The following is a 26,582-nucleotide window of genomic DNA, read 5'->3' as shown; positions in this document are numbered from 1 at the left end:
TGAGAGAGACAAGTGCAGGTGAAATTTCACATTTTATTAAGAACAAATCTGTTGACTCATGGAGTTTTCAATCTGCCATTACAAACTGATTAGAAGGAAATAGTGAGGAAATATTTTTATTAAAAAGTAAAAATGAATTAAACTTTGGCTTAATTCAAGAAAACATTTGCAGAAATGCTATTAATTTACCAAGTCCCTGAAAAATAAGCCTTTTTTTAATGTCTGGCAGAAAGTCAATTTTTGTAGATATTACAGCTTTTTAATAATGTTTTTAATTCAATTCAGATTTTGGGGATCTTTATCAATAAGTTTAAAACATATACTGTTAGCTTTATCCTAAAAGATGAAGATTAAGGGAGAAAAAATCAAAATGGAAATAAGAAGATCGAGTTAATGCTTTTCAAATGAATTCCACAAGAGGGCAGCATTTACCTATAACATTTTGGGCGCCTTTATATCAGCAGTTACTCATCTCAAAACGCTTTACTTTGACAAATATACAAAAAAAACAAATAGGCCTGGCAGGTCTGTTTATGTTATATAAATGCAAATCCGTTTTTTATTTTTTATTTTATTTTATTTATTTATTTTATTATTTTATTTTATTTTATTATTTTTTTATTTTTTTGTATTTTACCAATTTTTACAAGTGTTTGCTGAGTGTTAAGCAAACTATGAATTAATTAAATTGTGTTACCACGCCAACACATTAGAAGGCAAATAGATCTCTGGAACAGGTCACTAACTAAGTGACCCATCTGGGAACATTTGCCCTGGTGCTTATTCCAAAGCAACATTTGTCATCCAGCTGTCTGCTCTCAGATATCCAGTTTGGGGTAAAAAGGGAAAAAAAAGTGACATTCTGAGAGGCATTTAGTGGCCTTGAGAACAGTTTTACCTTCCCCAAACTAGTCCGAGCCAGACCAGCACACAGAGAAATAATGTGCACATGAATGATTGGCAGTTATTTATTTGAAAACCAATTTCGAAGCGCTATCTGGGCCCCGCAGCTCTCAGAAAAGGGGAGATCTTGGGAGGAAATTCTTCTACCTTTAATTAGGCACTTAATATAAATACGGCGGGAGATGCTGAAGCCCCTGCAAGATGAAGTTCATAAGCAATTTCCTAGGATCCAGGCGCTCTAAGAAAGAGCATCGGAGTTGTAATGCAATCAGTAAATCCCTCGTTAAAATGTACAAATAGCAACATAAGTGCCAGTTCTATTATGCAGAGGAACATTAAACCTAACGCAAACAAGCTCAATCTGAACCAGACAAGAAAGATTCAGTATCTGAGACCATACGACCTGATAGAAAGTGCAAATTTTCCCCATTGGGGGCATCTTTAAATAATTCTATGTTTATCCATTTATTTTATGTTTTTTTTTTTTTTAGTATTCTTAGTTGTAGTAGTTGAAAAACACTCAGAATAACTGATGAAAAGCTATTGCAGCTTCATTGTCATATAAATCGTAATCCAACTTATGAAATGCTTATTATATAGTAAAGGTCACAGGAATACTACTACTACTACTACTACTACTACTACTACTAATAATAATAATAATAATAATAATTCGTGTATTTTTACAGTCTTACCACAAGGAGGCAGGAGTGTGCCGTTCTAATGAACGGTTATGGCTGTCTCAATTACGGTGAAGTTTTATGACGTGTTTTTAATATTCAAACAAGCTTATTTACTAAGCAGGTTGATTCGATGTAATGTGCGTTTCTTGCAAAGCATCACCACATATTAAGACTTTTTTTTCTCTGAACCGTCATCTAAGGGAGGGACCCTAATATCAGGAACAGATTGTTTCACCAGAGCTGTCACACCGAGTCACGCTGCGTGCGGAGCAGCTGATGAGCGCTGCGGTCAGCAGGGGTTCCCGCTCTGTCTGGACCCGCTGCGGAGCGCTCACCGTGCGGGGGGGGACCTCACAGGTGACGGCGTTTGTTTCCACCTCCTCATCCGGCTGCTGCTGCTCCTCATGTGGCCCCTCAGACACATGCAAATCACAGAACAGACATCGAGATTACAAAAACAAACAAACCAAAACACTTAGGTGAAAATTAACTGCTTTTACTTAAGATCTCGGAAAAAAAAAAAAAAAAAAAAAAAATATATATATATATATATATATATATATATATATATATATATATATATATATATATATATAATATTTAACATTTTATTTTAAATTAAGAACTCATATTTACCTAAATGAAAAAACCTCACACGGATTGAGTTTAGGAAACAAAAAAATCTGCTGTCATGGCAGTTTATAAAAACATATTCTTCACACTTGCATTCTTTAGATTTAGATAATTAAAAGTTAACTTATATTTTCTAAAATGCGACTTAATCATTCATGTTTTTTTCTTCCTTTTTTTTAGTCAAAATATATATTTTTAAGAAATAGAATATTTTTAGAGGATGGACAATAAAAACATACTAATCATCTGAAGTCAGCAGAATGATTTAAACCGTCACACTCGGTAAACTAATCGGAATTATAAAACTATTTAAAAGATTTTTATTTTTGTGGCCCCCAATAATTGTAAATAGATAAATAAATAGAGCTGCATTCTTCCACCTTCAAGCGCACGCGTAAATTTAAATGCACATTGGCTCATGTTTTTGAGATAAAAAAAAAATAACTATATTTGTTTTTGTTTTCTCTCACTGATTTACAATCGTTATAAAAATGCGCAAAAAAAGAGAGAAGAAGCTGACATGCGTTATGCTGATTCTGAGCCATTAATCTAGAAAAATACGTAAAAAGATCTCTGTTTAAGTTTTTGGCCTATAGCATACACACAGTAAGAACAGACAAAATAGTAATTTTAATCATAAAAATGTTGCTGTTGAATAATATTTTATTATTTATATGTGTGATTAATATATATATATATGACTTTCTTATGATAGACTTGACAGATGACTGCTTTTTATTTTGAACTTTTCTGTTTTCCTCGGCAGTAAATCTTATTTGTCCTGAAGCTGTTAAAAATTCTTTATTTCTCTCAGCGACCTGATCGCAGCTCTCCAATGAAAAACCTGTCAGTCTGTCTGTGCCGGGACATTTGGAGCTCCTCGCCTCTCTCTCTCATCACACAGTGAATCTTTTGTCACCCAGCTCGACCAAATGATCTTCGTTTAACCCATAATTAGTTCCCACACACCACCCACCAGCACTGTGGGTGTGGAGGGCGGAGGCATCCTCACTTTTTTTCACTCTTTCATGTGCGTTTTGTTTATTCAGAGGCTGGACTGCAGCTGAGAGCTTCTCAGCCAGAGGAGTCATTGGTCTGAGCTTACTTTGCATTCCTAATCTATAACGCATGAATTCTAATTGTTAGATTTAATTAAAGGAGATCATTCTACTATCGTTTAAAGGGAGAGGTATGACGAATAACTTCCCCCTTTACCTTTTTCGCACAGATCTGACATCGGAATGATGGATAGAATGAAACTGCAATTTGTTTAGAGCGGTCAAGCCACAACTAGCCTATACTTCAACTACGATTTCTTCTTTTTTTTTCTTTCTCCAAAATATATACATTTTAGTAACTTTATAGTTTTCATTCTAAGATAAATCCAGATTTAGGTAATTAAGTTACATTTTCAGCACTCTGGGCACACCCTCAAAACATTTTAATAACTTCATTTCTTAGCTGACAGAAGAGGGAAGCAGGGAGAAGAAGGAGGGGGAAGAGGAGGAGGAGAAGGAGGAGAAAGGAGGTGGGGGTAGAAACTTTTATCGCTGTGCTCTTTTCCACAGGTTCATTTCGTCCCCCATTGGATGATGGAGCACACTGGATTCGGGGTGGAGCAGCTGGAGGAGCCAAAAGGGAAGGAAAAATGTAAGGCGTAAAGAAAAAAAAGGAAAAAGTTCCTCCCTGTGTCAGACTCATGCTCCTCCAGCTTTCTTAGTTTCCCAAATGCTCCGTGCTGCAGCGTGAGCTCTGTCCGCGTCACCGTGGCGAGCTGCGGCTTGAAGGACTTACATACAAAAAAAATAGAAAAAGAGAAATAGGAAGGACAGAAAACCGAAAGAGAGCAGCCTAGAGGCTGAAGTTGTGACACGTTCTGCGGGGAAGAGTTTTGGAGAGGCAGGATGCAGGCGCGCTACTCCGTCTCCAGTCCCAACTCTCTGGGAGTCGTTCCCTACATCAGCAGTGACCAGAACTACTACAGACCCGGCAGCGGGTACACCGGGATGCCCGCGCCCATGAGCATGTACTCACATGCCGCCCACGAGCAGTACCAGGCCGGCATGGCTCGCGCGTACGGACCGTACACCCCGCAGCACCAGCCGAAGGACATGGTAAAGCCTCCTTACAGCTACATCGCCCTCATCACCATGGCGATCCAGAACTCCCCGGAGAAGAAGATCACCCTGAACGGGATTTATCAGTTCATAATGGAGCGGTTCCCCTTCTATCGGGACAACAAGCAGGGCTGGCAGAACAGCATCCGGCACAACCTGTCCCTCAACGAGTGCTTTGTCAAAGTGCCCCGGGACGACAAGAAGCCCGGGAAGGGCAGCTACTGGACCCTGGACCCGGACTCCTACAATATGTTTGAGAACGGAAGCTTCCTGCGGCGCCGCAGGAGGTTCAAAAAGAAGGACGTGCAGAGGGAGAAGGATGAGCGGGACAGGCAGGGGAAGGATCCCTCTGCGCGGCCCGCAGGTCGGGAGCAGGACCCGCCGGTGCAGGGCGCTCAGCCGGTGCGCATCCAGGACATTAAGACTGAGAACGGAACGTCATCGCCTCCGCAGGCCGCGTCACCCACCCTGGGCGCGGTGCCTAAAATTGAAAGTCCGGACAGCAGCAGCAGCAGCATGTCAACTGGCAGCCCGCACAGCGTCCCCTCCACCCGGTCTCTGAGCATGGAGGCAGCCGAGCACCACCACCACAGCCACGGCCAGGCCCCGGCGCAGGGCTTCAGCGTGGACAACATCATCACCTCATTGCGGGGCTCCCCGCAGGCCGAGCTCTCTCCGCCTCTCATCGCCTCCTCTCGGACAGGTATCACCCCGTCACTGTCGCTCAACTACTCCCCCAACCAGACCCCCGCATACAGCTCCGCCACCTGCAACCAGAGCGCCATCTCCTCCAGCTCCAACGCCACCTATCACTGCAACATGCAGGCCATGAGCCTGTACGCCGGGGACCGCTCGTCCGGCGGGCCGCTGGCAACTTCCACCACGGTGGAGGAGGCTCTGCCCGACTATTGCATCACTACGACCACCGCGTCCCCCCTCGGCCAGGCGGGCCAGGAGGGCCACCACGGGCACCAGGGCCGGCTCGCGTCCTGGTACGGAGACCTGAGCCACCTGAGTCCGGCCTACCCGGCGCAGCAGCAGAACTTCCACGCTGTACGGGAGATGTTCGAGTCCCAGCGGATCGGGCTGAACGGCTCCCCGGTGAGCGGGAATAACAGCTGTCAGATGGCCTTCCCGTCCGGCCAGTCACTCTACCGCACCTCAGGAGCGTTTGTTTATGACTGCAGCAAGTTCTGAAAGCCAAAACGTCCCCTTTAAATTAATAACTCGAGTATATATTTGCTCTATATTTTTCTCTCTTTTTTTGGCTGTACTTTTACTCTCCGAGTGGACATGAGAGATTCTGAGATTTTCCTTTCTTTTGTCGTGAGCTGTGTAACACCACCGCACGTAAGTTTCTTTCCCTCTCACTTTGAGAATTGCTCCTACCACCTTTATGAATAGACTGTAAATTATAGCCTAATATAGTAATTTATTTTGGAGGAAAAGCAGGTGGTTGGATGGTGAGGACCAAACTCTTTTCCAGTTTTCTTGCTGCCTTTAAATCTGTCCCTGTTGTTGTATAGAAATTTACGGGGAAAGACTCTGTAGCCTCTACTGGCCTATTTTATTCATTCTGTAATTTGTTTTAAAAAAAAAATTCTGAAGGCATTGCAAGTTGTTTTGTTTAATAAAGTGCCGAATATTTGAATTTAATTGGAGTGATTTATTAGCATTATGCTGTAGAAAAAGGCCGTAAAACACATTCAAAGTAAAAAAAAAAAAAAAAAAAATACAAACTAGACCAAACAGTAAAACGTGTTTGTAAATCGCTAAAAGCAAAAATAATTACTAGATACATTTAAAATGTAAATAGTTCTTATTACAGCATGGGCAGCGAGCGTGTTAATAGAGGCGATGTTTCACATGGTATGTAAATACTACTTAGTGAATCTTCTTTAAACTTTGATGAGTACGGGGCTTACGTAGCTGTTTTTACACTAAAAGAGAATTTTCTCCAAAACCTTTCTCGCTCCAATCAATCCTGTACATTACCCACAGCTACAATCACCTCCTATTCACCCCAACAGGAGGTGAACTCTGCAGCCGCCTTGTCCTCTTTTCCCCCACCCCGCCATTGGCCTCACCTGTAGGCCGTGCATTTTCAGTGTGTGAGCGTAAACACCGGAGGTAAACAAACTCACGTGTGGCATCAGTGCGGTCTGAGCTCAGTCAGAGGCCTTGTCAGCAAAACAAATCAGTCAAGTCACAAAGCGCACATCAGGCTTCTGTCTGGCTTCTGTTTCATAACGATGGGAGCGTTTGGATGCAGATGAAGAAAAAAAATAATACGTTTGCAGCTGCATTTGTTTTGGACGTCTTCGGGTGGAGAGATTTCTCTCTCTCTCTCTTTTTTGCTGCAGGTCTAGACCCTAAAGGTCCCTGCTGACGCATGATGAGTGCGCGCTGATGGATGAGATATCTGGCCGCAGGGACGAGATACAGGCCAGTCTGCTTTGCATTCAGACAGCAGCAGGCAGCGGTGGCCGATTGGAATATGGCAGCTGTCAGATGTTTATTTTCTTTTTTCTTTTTTGTTTTTTTTACTACTTCCTTAATTACCCCCCACCGGCATCCCCAGCTGAAAAGCATAGCTTCAAAGAAAGAATCAGAGATAGCAAAAGTAATACTAATACTACTAGTAATAATACATGTATTTCGAGCGTCTTTAAATTGATTTTTAAAACCTTTAGTTCACCAGAAAGAAAGAAAAATCCCATTGGGAGTATCTATTTCTATTTCAGTGTCCAGACAGAACATTATTATAACTAATCATTTTAAAATGACTTACAAGGGGACACATTATAAACCGGCATAAAATAGCATCAACAGCATTAATTATTATTAATGCAATTGGTGACGTTATCCAAAAATACTTTCGTTAAAAATAGTCATATGTTGCAAATAATTGCTAAAAATAATAGCAGTGAAAATAATAATTTTACAAAAATCTAACGACGTCACCTTAGATGCAGGCCAATTATACAACTGCTATTAATAATAACAATAATAATGAGACCAATTATCATCACAGAAATTACGTCAAAAATAATCTTAGATGCTACTGACGTTGACCCATGATGGGATTTATTAATACACACATTATATTCTGGCCAATAACAGTAATAATGGTAATTTCCAGATTAAATCGTTTATTTGTTTAATGTATTTACAGCCACTCTGCAGCCTGCAGGCACAGGCAGGGATGACTGGGATTTCAACGAGAGTGCGTGTTATGTGTTAGAAGGTAATTGTGTGTGTGTTTTCTCGGCTGAATAAGCTGCAGTGAAAGCTGACAGTCGGTTTGAGGCCTGTGTGGTTGTGACTCTGCTGTAAAACAATAAATGAGAGTAATTTCCAGCGCACAATCTCTCCCCTAAGGCCACAGCAGGATGAGTCAGGATCACCGGAGCTGTAACGCAAACAGCGCGTTGTTTGGCTTCACCGCGGCACTTTCCACAAAGAGAGGGGGTGGTAACCGGCTCAAATGTAACATGCATTTTTTTCCCCTCTCCTAACTCCCCAATACAACGCTTATTGTGTGTATAAAGGTGCTCTAATGATGCCGAAAAGCGTATTTTTCTCGCTCCCAAACAAACGTCCTCGTGATTGATGCGGCTCTCCTGAGGCAGGAAGGGAAACCCAGGCACTCCGGGCGAATCGTTTTTCATCCTGAGGACAAGACAGGGGGGGTGATGGAGGTCAGTGGAGAGGATGTCAACAATGCACTTTAGGAAAGGACGGTGAGAAGCCTGTCACTGCCTTATCTTAAAGCACCTTCTCTGGACTCGGGTTGTTGTCGATGCGGCTTTTTCAGGCCTGCAGCGCAGAAAAACCCCTGAAGACTTCCAGAGGAGCAGGGAACCTTTCTGCTGCCAAGCCGCTTTCCAAACGCGCAACGTTACATCCAGAAGGATTTATTAAGACATTAATGAGCCGTGATGAGTTTGGAGGTGTTACTTATAAAAAAAAAAAAAAAAAAAGGAAAGAAGGAAAAAAAAATGGACCACTTACTTCAAGGCATCAGGCGTGCATAGGTGTGTTTCAGTGGCTTCAATTGCGTGTCGTCGAATTCAGAGCTGAGTTTAAGGATCAACGCGCAAAACCACAATTACACAAAGGTTCTTTGCACAGAAACCAAATAACACATTTATTTAAGTTCTTGCAAATTTTAGGTGGGATCTAAAGCTGCAGAAATAAAAGTTACTTTTCGGGGAAGTGTTTTTTTTTTTCTTGATTGGACCGACTATAATTTTTATTTTGCCCCCCACAGCACAACTTTTTTTGTTTACTGCAATAAAAACATTAAAGGCTATTAACCTAATTATTGATGCAATTTCTGCGCGTTTAATGTCCAAATTTAGATCAGAAACAAAATAAAAAAAAAATTGGGAAAATATTTGTAAAGCCATTAAATCAGACCCCAAATCCTGCTAATGTCTCACTTTAGAAACACATCGACCGCATGTAATAACATATATGCGGTCGATTTTAAACGCGTAATTGCGTGGCTGCTTGAAGACTCAGGTGTGTTATGAAAGCAGCCGTCTGGGTCTCTGGGAAGCAGAGGCAAATAAGCAGCAAAAGCAGCAGCAGCAGCACATCGCCCCTTTCTGCATTTAATTCAGCAGGATTGTCACAAAAATAAAGTTTATTCAGCTGGACTTCTTGACACTGCTAAGGAGTCCCACTGAGAGCAAACCTCGACCTGCTTCATATATCGGACCAGCTTAATGCTTCTAAAAGGTTCAATGTGTGTCGGATTAAACTCTGCTGTTTTTGTTTTACGTCTCATTTTTAGCCAAGCGTCGCGTTCGGCCATTTAGAGGAGATTTAAAATGGATTTAATTCAGCTTTACCTGAATTTGGGGTAAATTAATTTGAGCTTGGTGCATTAATTAAACACTTCAATTATCACGCGCGTGTAATAGTGCATTTCACACATTGTACAATAATAATAATAATAATAATAATAAATAACTCTATAGAGCATTGCAAGTGAAAATAAAATTACAGCCTATTGCAGATAATCGCTGCGTAGCTTATCTATCAGTACAGCACTAGAAGCAAACAAAAGTTCAGTCTGCGCATGTGTACCTGAAAGCTGATGTTTGGAAGGAAGGGGGGGAAATCTATTTACACGCAGTTTTACCACTTTGACTTTTCTTTAAAGTCTTCCATCTTCGAAAACTCCGAAGAAATTAAATTCCTTTAATCTTCTAAAACTTTTATTCAGCTGTCTGGACGCTTTCATTTGTTCCTCCTCCATCTCCAAAGCTCAGTCAGCTGCCGTTTCTTTGTGCGCCAACAGTAGACCTGATCACAGGACTTTGCTTTAATTGTTGTTGAGGGATACATGGTGCACCTGTGTAAGGCCACTAGCTGTGTGCGTGTGCGTGTGTGTGTGTGTGTGTGTGTGCGCGCGCGCTGAGGTTACAGGGGCCCAAAACAACGCCAGGGCCACATCTGTTTCCTATTCGGGCTTCGCACAGACGCAGCGACGTCCTGGACGATCACAGGGAGAACTTGAGACGTGCTGAAGGTGTTGTCCCGCAAACAGACAGAGGGGGTTTGTGAGGTGGTCCCCTTTCTGCTCAGAGCCGCTCTCTGACGCCTTCAGGGCTCGACTGAATGCCAAACCTTCCTCCTGCTGAACTGTAGGCAGCAGTGTGGAGAAAAGAAACAGCGTTTAATCCACAAAAGAGGCAGATTTTCTAAATTATTCGCCGCATTTCGCTTCGAAGCAATTTAGTATTTTTGAAAGCCACTTATTTTCAATTAATTGTTTTACTAAATATGGCCTGGAGGGAAATTTATTCAGGGATTAAAAGAAGAAGAAAAAAAATCAATGCAAAAAAACAAAGTGAAAAGCAGCGCATTTTGAACTTTGAAATTAAATATTTTCTAAATTTAGCTCCTGGAGTCACTTTCATAATTTTCTATTTTACATATATAAATAAAAAACCTCGCAAATAGCTTCCCTATTATTGGTCAGTAGAAAGGTTCTTCTAGTCCTTAATGTTACAAAAAGACGCAAGAAATATCACATTTATTACCGATAACTCCAACTCACATGGAAAGATATATTTTAAGAGGTCGGACGTACGTTTGTGGAATCTATCTGCAACTTCGTCAATTCAGAATTCGTGCAAATATGCCACAATCCCATCTGATAGCATCAGGACCAGGGGCTTTACAGGAGAGGACAGAGAGCCGCCTGAGAGCGGAACTCTGGCAAACCGAGAGAGACGCGCTTTCTTCCAAATAAGAGCGCAGGGAAAAAAAGAAAACCTGGAAGATCAGAGGAAGCAGAGGTGACATAAAGGACGTGTTTGCAGAACCGGAAGACGAGAAATAAATAATTGCAGTTTTAGTTCTTATATTTCCACAGTAAACAAAAATGATAGAAAAAGACAAATGCACATAATTTCCCATATATTTTATTATCCCCCTCATAGCCCTTCGTCATCAGTAAGTAAAAAACAAAACAAAACAAACAAAAAAAAACCAAACAAAAAAACATGTTAAAAGAATGGCCCCCCACTGAAGCAAAAATCTCATTAACATATGAGTCAAAAGTAATATCTGACTTGATTCGTTCTTATATTTTTTTGGTCATATTTTAAAAAAAGGGATCAAATCAAACCTTTAAATTAACGACACCACAAAAGGAACAGACACATAAATAGAATCTTAAAATTTGCCTTTACCATAAAACCTTGCATGATTCAGTGTTTGAATGTAAATAAACAAAACAATCTAATATATCAACCCGACACAGTACCAAAAAGACAGAAAGGCAACAACTGGCTCTTGATTAGAAAACAAAAGAACAACAATAACTTCATTTAGAGAAGAAGAGATAAAAAAAACAAAAAACAAATGGCTCTGCGGCTGTTTGATTCAGCGTAGAACCATGGAGTGCTAAAACATCTCCATCCTGTCTGCATGAGCTGATCTGCTTTCAGGCATTTGGGTTGTTCCTCATGAGCTCGATGTCAGATTCCAGCATCTCCTTCACCAGCTCCTGCAGAGACATCAGATTTTCACAGGAAATGGTTAATGAGTCAAATGGAAACAAATCTCTTAAGAAATATTTGTATTTGTTTGACTGGAGCGGGTTTGATTCCGGGGCCTGAAACGAACGAGGATCCCAACTCTCTGTGACAAGCAGTGAAGAGGATCGTTTAGTTTAACAACGTGTAGCAGCAGGTATGCTTAAAAAAGAGCAGGAGCTGAGAAATGCTCACCGAGTCCTCAGAACGTTTTATAAAAGTTGACAAGACAGAAGAGAGAGAGAGAGAGAGAGAGAAAAAAAAACTGTCTTTAGTGTTATTTTAGCTGATACAAATTTATTCTCACGTAATAATTTTTTGTTCGTGAGCAGAACTTGGGATCAGCTGAAAACAATTATATGTTTTTACTGCGTCCTTTGAACAAAATTGCCTCTTTAAATTAGCAAAACCAAACTTATGTTAGAGTGAGATGAAATTTGCAAGTTTTTTTATGAAAAGAAACAATAACATTATTAAATATTGTGCTTTTTGCCTATAAAAGGGAATTTGGCTGAGATAATGAAATAGATGAAAACTATTTTACTGTATTTATACTTTCTTATGCAATTTTGCACATTTTGGATGCCAGATGAATAAAAACATTCAGTTACAGAATATTTTTTTCTTTTTCTCAGATACTAGTACCATTTTATTAGATTAGCTACAACTAACATTTATGCTATTGGGATTAAAATAAAATTTTTTTGCTAATCCTTTTTAGGGCTCTTATTGCCTAAAAAGGCAATAAGAGCCTTTTTGAGTATACCAAATGCACTCCATAATCTGTGGATTCGGTATAAATATATTTTATACGTTTATTGAATTCTCAACAACTCAAACAAAATCTAACTGCCAGGTAAAATCTGTTCTGAATTTGGTAGTGAAATATGTTTTTATTTTCTGTCCACAAACATTACATTTATTAAACTTTTTCTTCTTTTTTTTGATATCTATAATTGTGTTTTTCATCAAGTGTTGCATCTGTGTGAAGCAAATGATTACGACGCACCTCAAAAGTAACCTGTGGTTTCCAGCCCAGCTTCTGATACGCCTTGGTGCTGTCGCCTTGCAGGAAGTCCTGAGAGAAAGGAAGGAGAGTAAGGGAAGAGGAGAAAGGAAGGGAAAGAGAAAGAGGGGGAAAGAAAAACAAATCATGTGTCATGTCTGATCTGATGGCTGGGAGCAGGCAGGGGAATCCTGCTGACATGAAGACGCTCTCAATTCAGCTTCAAAACTTCCAACGGGACAAATAAGTTGGAGGGTAATGATTTGTTTCGCCATTTTTTTTTTTCATGTTTTCCTTCCATATTCATACACACGTTAACACAGACACACACTATCTCCTCTCGTGGGGGGAAAAGCAGGTCACAAAGTCTCGCTGGCCATCAATCCCCCCCCCCTCACGGCTCCCCACCTCGGTTCTGTCCAGACGGCCCTCGTCGGTGCCAAAGCATGATAAATTGTGGGACTCTGGTGGTGTAACCCCCAGCTCGGGACCCCCCACTCACCCCCTCCTTGAACCCCTAACTCATTTCCCCCCCTGTTGTGTTTTGCTCTGGGTTCAACATCCAGTTAGACCTTCCTTCAGACCACCAAAGAGTCAGAAAAAGAGCACGGAGGAAAAAAAAACAAAAACTTTCTCCTGTACGTTGTTTTTAAAGCTCCCCACTTTTCGCTGACTCCCTCTTCAAACTCTCCCTTTTTTCATCCGTCACTCCTCACTCATTTATATGAGTGTCAGAAACGTTGATGGCTTACAGTTGCTTGACAAGAACAAGGCTCTTTATTTCTGTTACTGTTATCTAATTCTCAAGCAAAGTCAGAAAAGATAAAACTTCTTGGATATCCAATTAGTTATATTATAATACTTGGGTCACATTTTAAAGAAATATTAATTTAGAAAAATTGTAAATATATATATATATGGCCAGCTTTGACTCTAATGTCAACGTCAAATGTGTAGATATAGCACTTTTTAAAACGGGTTGAAACGGCACCAAAGTTCTGTACAAAGACATAAAAACGTATAAAAATGATGCAAATAAAAAAAACATCACAACTAAAAAAAAATTACAGAATCAGACCTCAACTGAATGCCAACAAATAAAAAAAAAAATAAGTTTTAAGAAGTGATTTAAAATAACTCAGATTTTGGGCAGATTTAATCTGAAAAGGAAACTTATTCTAGCAAAAAGGAGCAACAAAACCCGATCTCTTTTGCTCTTAAGTCGAGTTCGAGGGACATTTAACAGCAACTGATTATTTGATCTCAAAGTCGTGGACACAGAACGTAGTTTCAATAGATCGTGAAGATAAGAGGGGGCCAAGCCTATTAAAACTTAAAAGTCTATCGCGAACAATAACAGAATGTCTGATGTTTATGTGGATGTTTTTCAGTCTTTAGTTTCTTTATGTAATATTTCAGTCTCTTTGATCTTAAAAAACATTATTTGTAATTACTAAATAAATAAATAAATAAATAAATAAATAAATAAATAAATAAATAAATAAATAAATAAATATACATTTCACAAAGAAAACCTTTGCAGGAAGAGTTTAGGGTTCATAAAACAAGACCCAGAATGTTCAATGTCTTGTGCACATCTCATGTAAAGATTTAGACCGAAGGAGGACAAACGCTGATCCAAGGCCACTTAGATGAGAAACACATGGTTAATGTGTGGATGAATGAACAAATGATCCTTAAAAAGGATTTGGGGACGCGACGCACCTTAATGTTGGAAAGATATTTTGGATTTAAAAGAGCGAGAAGTACTTTTCCAAGTCAAATATTTTCATTTTTTCTTTTTTTAAGAGCACTGATAGTTTGGCAGCATATTAATTCATTCAAACTTTTGCACCATCAAGCTGCAGCCAGAAGACAAAAGTCTGCATATTACATAAGCTTGAGATATTTTTTTGCAAGATCAAATCTCTTCTCAGTGCTATCTACATTTGGAAATTAGTTCTCCGTAGTTCTCCGTTAAATATCTTCACCGACTTTCAGCTCTGCTTAATTTCTTACATCTCACTTCGCTAGCCCTGATGACTTATTTACATATTTCATAATTTACAATACATCTCTTAAAGCTCATATAGAAAAACAAAACATCATGTTGCATGACAACATATCGAGTCATTTGGAAAATTAGTAGAAAAGATAATTAAAAAAGGTCAAATATCATGTAAAATAAGATCAACGAAGTCTTGACAGAAGTTGAGAATTTAAACTGCTTGAAGCAGGAAGCTGCTCAGCAGTCAGGTGGGTTGGTTTGTGAGGATGAGGCACCCAGCAGTTCAAAAATTTCATGGAGCAGAACGAGGAGAGTCTGACAACGCTTGCATCCCTCCTGAACAAAAGGCAGAGACACACCAGCCAACTCTTACCTCTTCCTTCCACCACACTCTGCAGAGTCCTCCTTTTATTTCTGATTCAGACATGACTGCTTTTATGCTTCATACATTGTTCAGCACTTTGATGAAATCAAAGCTGAATCCCACTTGCTGGAGTTATCCCTAGGGCCACAGCTCTACACTCCCTCTTAATTCAGGGAGGTTAAAATTTTTCAGAGGAACGGGACGCTCCTTTGAGAAGCATGATCGGTTCACACTCATTTACGTGGCCTAATATGCTCATCTTGTATTGTGCAAGCAGTTCTCAATCCTCCGGCACACATGCATGTTAAGAAAGAGCAAAGCCAAATCCATTTTACTGCAAAATAATACAAAAAAAAAATCTATTTGAATGGAATTATATTTTTTGAACAAATGTCACAACGATATGTATGGTAATGTTTCACTATGTTAACATCGGAAGCAATCAAAATACAGTTTATTTTCCATTTTTGTTCATGCTACAACATATTGTATACAGACATGCAATAAACTACATATTCCAATAGTTGTTGGCATGCAACAAATTTTAAATAAGGGAATATTTGATCTTTGCTATTTTATAATGATTGACAATACTGAAAAGTCATATATTGGAGCACTTTTAAAAGAACTTGTTGTGCCATTCAAGTGTGTTAACTGAGAACCGGCATATTTACATCTACACACACACACACACACACACACAGAGATAACATCTCTTTGTTTCCTCAAGTGGGCATGAGAAGTCTCTGTTTTGGGGGCTTACAAGGCAATTTCTCTTAGCTGGACTACTACAGTGAAAAAATAAAAAGTAATAAATGGGATGCCATATCCTTTAACAGAGGTCAGGGCTGAGATTCAAGAGAAGTAATTCTGTAATTCAGTGTAAATATGTAAATAAGCTTTGAGTTGCGTCCTTCAACCAACATCATAAAAGTGCAACCAAAAACGGAAAATTTGAGATTTTTCTTGTTAATCAACCTCTAATTTTCCCAGAAAACATTGGACCTTGATAAACCATCCACTATGGATGAAAAGACCAATTCAGGATTCGGAGGAGTTCAGTGAACCTAATGTCTTTCTTAGACTTATGCGTGAAGTTAGTGTCTTGTTTAAACAGGATCAACTTGAGAGTGTAAAGCTCAAAGCTTACTGCGGCGGCTTCAAACCGTTTTTACCGCGTGCTTCGCGCTAACTCAGAGGTCTTGTGTAAAGAGCATAACGTGTGAAAAGAGAGCAGCGTTGTTATCTGGCTCTGGACCTCTTAAAAACGTCTTTTCTGGGTGATCTTATTACAGAGGAACGCACACGGCAGCGCTGGCATAGCTCAGCCTTTAAGAGAGCAGGGACCCACATCTCGGAGAGGCTCCACGGCGCTTAATCACACTCTTCTGATTACACACAAAGGCAAGAACACTAAACACACACAGCGGGAACAAGTACAGGCCGATTCTGACTCTGACGCACTTTGGTTTAAGATTATCCGGCCCAAGCTGAAAACCTGGTTCAGTTCCGGGTGAGCTGCCTTTTTTTTGTTTTATTTTTTTATTTTTATTTTTAACTGCACCCGGTCTAAACACAGCTCAGTACACGAAAGGCCTTTTTTCCTGCTCAGTCTGTAACACAGCAGGACAAATAGCTCTTTCTCATGTGAGCAGCTCTGTACATTACTCACAAGCTTTTTTATTTCTGGCTCTGAAGCCATAACTGGAAACATTTTCAGACTAATTACCTACAGCAATGAGACATAATTTATCATGGACCTGAATGCAATTATAATTGGGTGACTTACTCCATAATTACATTAAATAATCCACTTGCTTCATAATTATATTGATTAGGATTTGTAATGGAGAACATTTTGCAGCTTGGCACGGTCTCGTCACGAACGCTGGTGAGACGCTGCAGACACACCTGCTGTTCGCATTTATTTGGCATCGCGTAAGTCACACGGACTGCGACTGTTTGCTGATAGAAAAAGGCAAGTTCTTGTTTTTTAGCATCTGTATTAAGCAGGGTTGGGACTCTACTGCGTTTTTTACTTAGATTTTAACAAATACATATTTGAAAGCAATTTTTACATGTAATTTTTGCTTCAAAAATAAATCTGATGGGACGCCGGAAAAGACGATTGTTGTGTGCAGCTTGTGGAAGAAGGAATTGGCTCATCACAATGCAAAACGTCAGCTACAACGTAACAACAGCAAACACACATGTCTCCAATGGTAATGTCAGCATCCACATTTCTAAACAAATATTTTTTTTCAAAGAAGTTACATGGATGGATCCTGCAGTTAAATTGGTTAAAAATGTTAATCGAGTCCCACTGCTATTAAAATGTAGAAGAACAAAAAAAGCAATTTGCTGAGTTTATTGTGGCTCAGGTACTTGAATATATCTTGCCTTGCAGATGGTGACTAACTGTCTACGGTATTTACTTCCAAGCAGCCTGACTTTCTTGAAATTTTTTAAATGTGCTCAATAAATAAATTGAGTTTATTGTCTGAAGGTCTTCTGAGGTTATCTCGCTACAGATTAGAGCTGTTTTAATTAGAGCCGTTTTAATCCCAGTTCCAAATTCTGAGTCATTAGTGAATGTTGCTAAACTAAACCATGAAACTATGTTATTTTGTCATATATAACAAACAGAATATATTCTGAAATATTTTTAGAAGTCTGTCACAGAAAGACATTCCATGTAAATGTATTACTCTAAACTTAAAAGTAAACTTTGAGACGCTGTAATGATGGGAGCCAAAAGGACACAGAGTTAGCATATGTTTGTGATATCATTATGCAATGGCTCTATTGTCAAATAAGTGAAAAATGTATCCAAATTCCTGCAGAAAACACTGAGAACAAAACCACTTTAAAACAATGTCAGACTGCTTGGAAACTATTTTATCAGCAGTTCTTTCAAGACCCAGATTTGACAATCAGATATCTCCCAAAAGTATCAAAAAGTATTTATTAAACTTATGTTGAGGGCAAAAAAATAGTCTGTTTAATTTGTGTTATGACTAAAACTGAAACCTCTAGATTAATTCCATGAAGTTTACACAACCTCAGCTGGAACTGAAATCCATTCAGTTTTGCTTTCTGCTGCATCGCACAATGAACAGAGCAGGACAACTGCATGGTAGGCCCTAATCCTACCATATGATCCAACTCAAAATGACCTAACCACAAAACTAACTGAGGAAATTGAGAGGGGTGCTGGAAACATAGAGCAGCACTGCAGCGCCATGTTGGCCGCTGTCATGAATGTTGGTGAAATAAGCTAAACTATGTTTGACCCAAATCATGGCAGAACCTTATTTACTGCCAGCCAGTGTGTATGATTTCTCTGGTGACAAGGGAGACATTTTTACGATTGAAGAACAGCCAAACCAAGGCACTATTTTAATACTGTGACTTTTCCCTTTTTTCATGTTTATGATCACAGATAATGAACAAAGGCATTCAAAAGGTCATATGTGGGGTGTTCATGGAATTTGGAGATTATAGCATTGTATATTTCACCAAGGACGTGCAGTCTGAATCTGAGATCTGTAGTAAGAATCAGTTTTATCTAAAGCTTTAGGCTATAATTTGAACTAATCTATTTTCATGCATGAAAAAATGATCAAGATATGCACAATCAAAGGCTGAAATCGAAAAGCTGCCGCTACTTCCCAACATTTCTCCAATGCTATAAAGGTTCCTTCAGGTTCATTGGACATTTGAAGTAAAAGGGATGATAATCTTCACTTTTCTCAAGCTTCTTTAGAAACTAGGATTTTATTCATTCAGAAATTAAATCAGCTCCAAAAAGTCTGTATTTAATTATCAAGTCAGGTGCACAGTTATATGATGGAATTAAAGGCACTGGAAAAATGCCTTTGACTTATTTACTATAGTCCCATTTGAGCTAAACACCATCATAATCTATTAATTAATTACATATGCTTCTTGAAAATGTATCTTCAGCTTCAAGGTGAGAAGAATCCATTCAATCCAGAACAAAAGATGTAACAAGGCTGCACTGATTTATTTTTCACTTGATTTTCTGTGAAACAGTCAGAAACATTACATGTCTGATTGGCTTTTTTCCAGCTGGGGCTCCTATTGGCCTGCTCATTAGCTCTTTTCCTTGAAAACAAATGATTTTGAAGTTTCAATTTGTATCTAGAAAGACTACCAGCTATTTGTGTGCCACACAAAGGCAATGAGGACAGAGGGAAAATGATTAAAATGGAATTTAATCAATTATAACCTTTCCATGTAACAAGGTTTTCAGTATAAGCTTTCATGGGGTTTGTAAAAAAAATAAAAAAATCTGATGAATTACTTTTAAAAGGTTCCTAAGCATGCTCTAGTGGACACAGCTGCCCTGGGGCAGATGGACAGAAACGAGGCTGCCATGGCCAGGCGCCACCGGGTGCTCTGACCACCACCAGCAGCAGGCAGGGTGAGTGAAGTGGACACGACCGAGACAGAGGTGGGGTTTGATTGCAACCCACTGGTTCGACGACAAACTTCTACCACAATTGCCATTGTTGCCCCACTGAAGGTTGTGTTCAGAGTCCGCCCAGTAAACCCATTTATTTTGTATTTCACATTGCAAAATCTATTTAATTTCTTTGCAATTAGGTACGCATGCAAGCTTGTTGCAGAAACCCAAAGTCAAAGTAATTGCCTCTAACTGCTTGTTTGATTTTTAAGAAAAAAGTAACAAAAAGGGAGCTTTCAGTTTTTCAGGTGTTTGTTTTTCATGCTTATAAGTTACAGGTAAAATTAAAAGAGAAAAACAAATAAAAAAAACATGAGTTACATAAGAAAGAACAACAGAAGCAGCAGCAGCTGTATCCTGTTTTATAGTCCTCATTCCTGTCAGCTGCACTGACAAACCACTGAATTCTCCATCTGAGCTTAGCATCTGTTGAAATCAGACTCCTGTCCTCTAAGTCTGGCTGCTTAGCACACAACCACACAGTTCAGCATCCAGGAAGTTAATCCTGCATCTGGTGTTTGTCAGGCAGGATTTCTACAGGTGACAGACAGTCTCTTCGACGCAAACCTGCCTACGGAGAGTCGCAAGGTGAAAGAAAAGCCGACTCTGAGCTGCTAACGAGAGCATTCTGCGGCCGACTGAACCCTCCTCAAACAGAGCATGTAGCGAATAATTCAACATGAACCACTAACAGATGCGGGCACAATATAATCTTCATATGGATCCCATTTGGAACCAAACCCAACGTTTAGGTGCATCCTGTTTAAAGCTGCCAGCAACTGAAAATATGGAGAAGTGATGGTAGCGAAAGCTGGAGGACAAAAGCTGAAAATGAGCAGTTAAATGAAAAGGGGCCGCAGGCCGGGGCGGGGGGGGGGGGGGGGACTAATGTGGGAGCATTTTTCTAATTTTAAAAGATTAAATGTCAACAAACCTACAAATAATCCTTATGTAAGACTAAAATTAGGCTAAAGAGTGAGTGTTCATGACTATCAGGTAGAGAGTTGGACAAAAATATGCGTTTTGTTTTAAAAACATCAGCATTAACATTCTGCATTGAGTTTCTCCGGTGCATGATTGGGTTTTCTCTACCTGGCTTCATCCCACAGTCCAAACACATTCTTGCTAAATTGTCCTTAAATATGAGAGATCAAAAAAAAAAAATTGCCAGGATTTGTAGAGTTTTCTAAAAAATTTGGGGGGAAAAAAATGAGACTTGGTGTTTAAAAGAAGCACAAATTCCGCACACCCAAAAAAATAAAACCAATTTTTATACTCAATAAAAGCAAATCTTTTTCATCTCAAGCTGCAAATACGCATCTTACCCATTTCCCATATCTCTTTGCTTCAAGGTTCCCTGATAAGATCAATTCCAATAAAGAGAAGAAGCCATAAAAAATCCACAGAAATGTGGAGGTGAGAGACAAATGGAGAGCGATCATGGTCCATAAAGCACAGAAGCAGTAAAAAGGCCCTTAGAGCAGGCATTTAACGCAAAGGAATTCTGGTATCACTGCAAGGCCTTTCAATAAATCAGAGCTCACAGGGGCTGACCTCAGAACGTATCGGGGCACACACACACAAACATGTCACATGTGTGAACACACACACACACACACACACACGCATGCACACACACACTACAGTAATTACAATTGCACATCCTGATAGGTGGGAAAACGTCCATGAACTGCAGTTATTTTTCCTTCTTACTGCAAGTCTCCCCGCTTATGGAGACAGATCAAAGATTCTGCAGAAAGCGACCCTTTCTTCTGCCTCTCTCTGAGGGCTCCATGCTGGGAGACTGAAAGATGTGGTTTTGGAAGTCCAGTGGTGTCTCTGGTATTTGTACAGTAGTGGACACGAGGCTGGAAATACACAGACTTCAAAGGGAATCAGATAAAGAACACTGTGAGAGTCTGAAGCCCACGGTCACTGTGTGTCCCCTCTGCAGACACAGATGTTCGAAGCAGGCCCACATGTTCCCATCTTTGACCTTGCCTTGATACAGATGGAAGACGTCAACCCCGATCCTGCGATTTTCATAACCGCAACGTAAAAAAAAAAAAAAATAAAATAAAAAAAAATCTCCGGCACAAACAAGGAGGTAAAGGCGTAACAAAGAGGAATAGAAAATTAGATGGTACCTCACGTCAGCAAAAACATGGGAGTCAGAGTTTTTCTTCTGCCAACAGGTGTGTTAGCCAATACCTGTGTAGGCGGGGACACACTCCCAGCCATCAGAGAGGACCTCATCGTTTTGTGGCTGTTTGAACATACAGTCACAAATCTGTCACTGGTCAACTTCCAACACACCTCCGCCTGCATCGGCTCAACTTATCGCTTCCTTTACGGCACAAAAGGCCCTCAGTTTCAGCTGGAAGGAAGTGAGGACTGAGGGAGAGGGAGACCTGAAACCAGAGACTGATGTGCTAAAGCGCAGTAGACTTGTTTTAAATAAAATTTCTGAATTTTTATATGTTTCTAATCTGCTTCATGTACCATCGCAGTTAATCAAGATCAAGTGAAATCATTACTTTAGGTCTCCTAAAATGTGTAAACTGCAATTAAATCTGCAAGTGTTACGACTTGTTAATTTAAGACGTCTTTATAAACAAATGTGAAAGCAACGCAACAAAAATATGAAGTTTAATATGCAAAAATGCCATACATGTTAATACTTTCACATATTAATAGTGGTGTTACTGAGCTGCTGTTGTGGGTATTTGTGGAAGTCTGCAGTTTGTGACAAATGATAAATATGTGTAAAAAGTAGTGGTGGGACTCAATAAAATTTTTTTTATCGATTTAATAGCAGGGTTTATATTTATTAATTGCAAGTAAACTCATTTCTATCAAAAAATATACAAACAAAATAAGCAACATTTTCAATTAAAAATTTTATTTCGCTTCTAAATTGTTGAATAGACATGTGAGCATGACAACAAATAGTATTTATTTAGAAATGTGGACTGTGGACACTGACTTTAGTGATGGGGCTGTCTGTGTTGCCGCAACATGTTTTGCATTGAGATGGTATTTTAGGCTTGAATAGCTTCGGAGATAAGCCGACTTCTTTTTTGCACAACTCTTACACAAAACTGTAGTATTTTTCAATGTCTCTTCAGATCAAATTTTGAAGCAAAAATTAACCCAGAGCAAATGTTTAGGCTTGGGGTTTTTGAATGTAAAAATTGCTTCTTTTTTTTTTAAACATGTTCAAATCTATGTAATTTATAAATCAAAATTACATGTAATTTATTGTAATGACATTATTTTATACTGAAATTGAGTTTATCTATTCAACAGGGGAAATAGTGTTTAAAAAAACACACATTCTTATGTAAAAACCTTATGCATGTACCACGTCACAGATTAAAGTTACAAAGCTGCACGAATCACAGCCATTTATTCTGCTGTTTCACACCAGACCCACCTTGGTACTTTGTTCCCAGACAAAGATTTGAGTTAAGATATATATAAAAAAAGTTTAATTAAACTCAGACAAACAATGCTTTATCCAGGCATACCTCCCACACAGCTTAGCTATTCTTGGGCCCAACCTTGTTGTTTTAATTCACAATTGTTGTAAACATTTAATTACTGCTCTGAATGACATGGACAAGCTTAGGTAAGAAGCAGTTTTCTCGCATCCATTTCCTGAGTTATGAAGATCAACGAATATCTGCCTTACTTGAATGGCATGTTCACTCGTCTTTCCCAGTTGTCAAGATTCGTTAAGATGAACGGGCCTTGTTATGTTTATACCCCAGTAAAAGAAGAAGTCATGAATTAATAAAGGTCCTAAGCACTCAGAAAATAACATGTATACAAAACAGCTTCAACAGTTCAACTGTTAGGGGCGCCAAAAAAAAAAAAAAAAGTAGCACATGTGTGATGACCTAATTTTAATCTATAGTTTTTATTTGAACACATTTCTGTTTTGACCTAATTTATGTCATTGAACATAGAAAGCATTTTATCTTATGAAGCTTGGCAAAGCAATGTTTCCATAAGGCTTAATGTGTTTGTTATTTTAGGAAGTTCTTGTTTCTGTTATTTTCTGTTTACATTCATTGATATTTTGTGGTCTCTCATCTTAGTCAGATAAACAATTTATCTTTCCTACACCGTGAAAGAAAGTTTCTACTTCATACATATTATTTTTGTTTATTTTTTTTCTATATCCATCTTGAATGCTGAACGTTAGGCCTCCTGCCTTCGACAGTCACGCCTCATTTCCTCGAAGGTGCTGCTTTCTCTGGCAGTTCAAACGTTTTAGATAATCATGTGATCCGTTTGTGTTAATGTAAGCTGAATATATATAAATACAGACACACATTCAGATGATATAAAATATTTACATACACCATATTAAAATACAAGAAAAACCCAACCGTCTTTAAATCCAGAGGTTTTCATACAGGAATTGTTATATCCAGATGATGCTGTGGTTTTGTAAACTGCTGATAGGTAAATCTGCAACATCTCAGCGTCACTTATGGCTTTATTTTAGGTTCACCTATGGCCATACTTTATCTTAGGGCAAGATCTCAAACACAATTATTCCTTGTGTGACATTGAAACGAAACAAACAAACAAACAAAAAACAACAAAAAAACCCAAAGAAACAAAAATAAAAAAACCAAGTTATCAGGAAGAGAGTAGTGACACCCCAGAGGCTGTTATGTTGAATTATTAACAAGTGATTTATTATTTTTTTTTAATTACTTAATCTTGATAAGCTGTAGTTTTAAGTTAAGTTTTGCTTAATTATTATGCAACTAGTGAAGGTCAATCAATCAGCTTGAGTTTGAGCTCAATTTATTTCAAAAGATTAGAATTGAGTTTGATTAACTTTTTTATTTATTTATTTTTTAAATATAGAGTTTAAACTACTTTGTTTTACTCTTAGTGGAAGAAAATCAGTTCTGTGTCCCAAAAATGAATGTGCTTTTGTGCTAAATGTTCATATCAGCACCAGAAAAAAATGCAAAAGAGCTTGTGAAGATGCTAGGAAGAGGCTGTTACTATCCACAGAGGAACACGTCATGTACAGGAAAAAGCCAAAAGATCACTCAGCAAGGAAGAAGTCATTAATTCAAAAGCAACATAAAATGTTGACAAATATGAAGTGTTTGACCATAATGATTGTGCTACATTTAGAGGGGAAAGAAGGAAAGCAAACATGGAAACTCCACTCTGACTGTCAAGAAGACGGGTAGCAGCTTCATGTGTTGATATTTTGCTGCAGGAGGGACTGGTGTACTTCACAAAGTAGTGAAGTAATGACCATGTGCACCACCAAACCAATTACAAAATAATGGATTTTTGATAGCAAATTTAGTTGTCTAGATTTTCTATCTCAATGCCTGGCCTCACTGGCATTTTTAGCCAAATCTAAAAAAGGGCGTACAAGCAAAGGCACTGACAAATATGACTCAGTTACACCAATTTACATAGAAGGAATGGGTCAAAAATCCAGCAAACTATTGTCAGAAGCTTGTGAATGGACACCTGAAATGTTTGAAAAAAGAAATCTACCAAACACTAAGACAATATATGCAAATGTTTGACTGAATTTTAACCAAATAGGTAAAGTTTTCAAACATCCAAAAGTTAAGACAAATACATACATGAAAAAAAAGGATAATATATTTCTTCTAATAAAGTTGATGCTAAGCAAAACATAAAGTGCATGAGTCACATAGCAACAGTGTTTGTCTTGCATCATTCCAACCTAAACGATTTACACACCATGAAGCCATTCAACATGTATGTTGAAGTTTAAATATCTTATCTAAACATAGTTGCCATTTAAAATGTTTCAGGATTTCCAGAGGGGTTAAAATACGACCTGACCATTTGACTTCCGGCTCTTTTGGCACCACAAATCGGGGCGTTCATGTCTATCGTTTCATCAAAGCAATAAAGCACGAGTGTAGTAAATGAATAGCGAGGTGCCGGGTCTTTGGGAATTCAAGACAGTTATTAGCCACTCCCAGCTACAAGTCAAAGGGTCAGGTCCAGTGTGTCTCTTTCTATGCGTGTGTTTGCGTGTCTGTGTGAGAAAGAGCTGTGAGAGTTACAGCTCAGGTTTCCTTCCCTGGCTCCCCATGCAGCTTGGCCTCCGCACAATGTGTTAAGTGACCTCTAAGGGGTGGCCCTGTCACCCTGATGGGTACGTGCCCCGCTCACATGACCACACTTACACAAAATGTGTAAAAGCTGTATAATTAAAACATTCAAGTGAAAGGAAGCAAAGTTGTGAGGTTCTACCTAGACTACTCTCAATAATATTTCAAACTTGTTTTGACACTTTTCGTCTTTTTTTTTTTTTTTTTTTTTTAAATAAAAAAATAAAAAGAATTATATCCATGTGTGGACCATAGATTCTGGTAAGCTTTAATTATGGACCAATAATCTTCTAAAAACCAAATGAAAAAACACAATCAAACCACAAATAATGTAAGTTATTTTAATAAGTTTTCTTTGAATTTAGATTTTTTTGGACGATTTTAGCTATTTTTTTCAACATATATATATATATATATATATATATATATATATATATATATATATATATATATATATATATAATGTGAAATAATGTGGTGTGAAATGATCACACTGAATGTGCAAAACAGGCATTAAAATAATTTTGTCTTCAAAAATGTTTTTATTCATGCGCAGCGTGACAAACCCTTCTCCATGAAAAAAACAAAAACAAAAAAAAAAGAACAAAACAAACACTTTTTGATTGCACAACCCTTACACAACCCTATGCGAGGGTGGACAGAGAATGAAAATGAGAAGAACCAATTATTGTGCAACATTTTCATCAGACCTGATTCTCTACAGGAAATCAGTACAGACAAACTTTGATGTTAAGAAGCCAAAACTCAGGCTCACAAACTCTCGCTCCCTGTCTGTCTCTCCTCTGGCTCGGCTGTGTTGACCGCTCTCCATCAGTGCTCATTAAAATTCCAGGGGTAGCCGTGTGATAAATATTTACGCGGCTGAGGACACACTCCTCACACACTCCAAACACACTAGAGTGGCTGGATCTGACTGCCGATAGTGTTAAGTGCCCAGAGGCTCTGGCGGAGAGAGATCCCGCCGCCTGTCGCGTGGTTATGTACGCGAGGCGTTTACTGTCAAGATAACTAGAGGGAGGGCAAAGATTTATGAGCATTAGCAGAGGCCGAAATGTGTTTCTGTCTCCGTGTGAAGTTTATGGAAATGAAAAAGGAAAACGCAGCACGTTTGCACATCTGGATCTGAATGCATTTTGCAGACACACACACACACACACACACACACA

The 26,582-nt window shown here is 38.9% G+C and overlaps 2 protein-coding genes across 2 annotated transcripts in view; one reads left to right on the top strand and one right to left on the bottom strand.

The window, feature by feature from the left end:
* The first annotated feature begins 3,763 nt into the window (after positions 1-3,763).
* On the top strand, positions 3,764-6,053 carry foxc1b (forkhead box C1b). Its single transcript, XM_015040682.1, has one exon. It carries the CDS (start codon positions 4,124-4,126, stop codon positions 5,531-5,533), a length of 1,410 nt encoding a protein of 469 aa, XP_014896168.1. The 5' UTR covers positions 3,764-4,123; the 3' UTR covers positions 5,534-6,053.
* A 4,707-nt stretch (positions 6,054-10,760) lies between these two features.
* gmds (GDP-mannose 4,6-dehydratase) overlaps positions 10,761-26,582 on the bottom strand; it is a 176,035-nt gene continuing 160,213 nt past the window's right edge. The window contains exons 10-11 of the mRNA XM_015040684.1: positions 12,401-12,469; positions 10,761-11,363 (exon numbers count right to left, since the gene is read on the bottom strand). Coding sequence (XP_014896170.1) covers positions 11,301-11,363; positions 12,401-12,469 — 132 coding nt within the window. The 3' untranslated portion in view covers positions 10,761-11,300. The remainder of the gene's footprint in view (positions 11,364-12,400; positions 12,470-26,582) is intronic.

The sequence above is a fragment of the Poecilia latipinna genome, unplaced genomic scaffold (assembly GCF_001443285.1).
Source record: "Poecilia latipinna isolate Pla-1442-1.1 unplaced genomic scaffold, P_latipinna-1.0 Scaffold522, whole genome shotgun sequence".
In the NCBI taxonomy this organism is placed as follows: Eukaryota; Metazoa; Chordata; class Actinopteri; order Cyprinodontiformes; family Poeciliidae; genus Poecilia; species Poecilia latipinna.
Note: the sequence above shows the minus strand (reverse complement) of the source record. Positions and strands in the feature narration are given on the sequence as shown.

Excerpts from the sequence above, each read along its gene's own strand:
- foxc1b (XM_015040682.1), top strand. The coding sequence starts at position 4,124 with ATGCAGGCGCGCTACTCCGTCTCCAGTCCCAACTCTCTGGGAGTCGTT.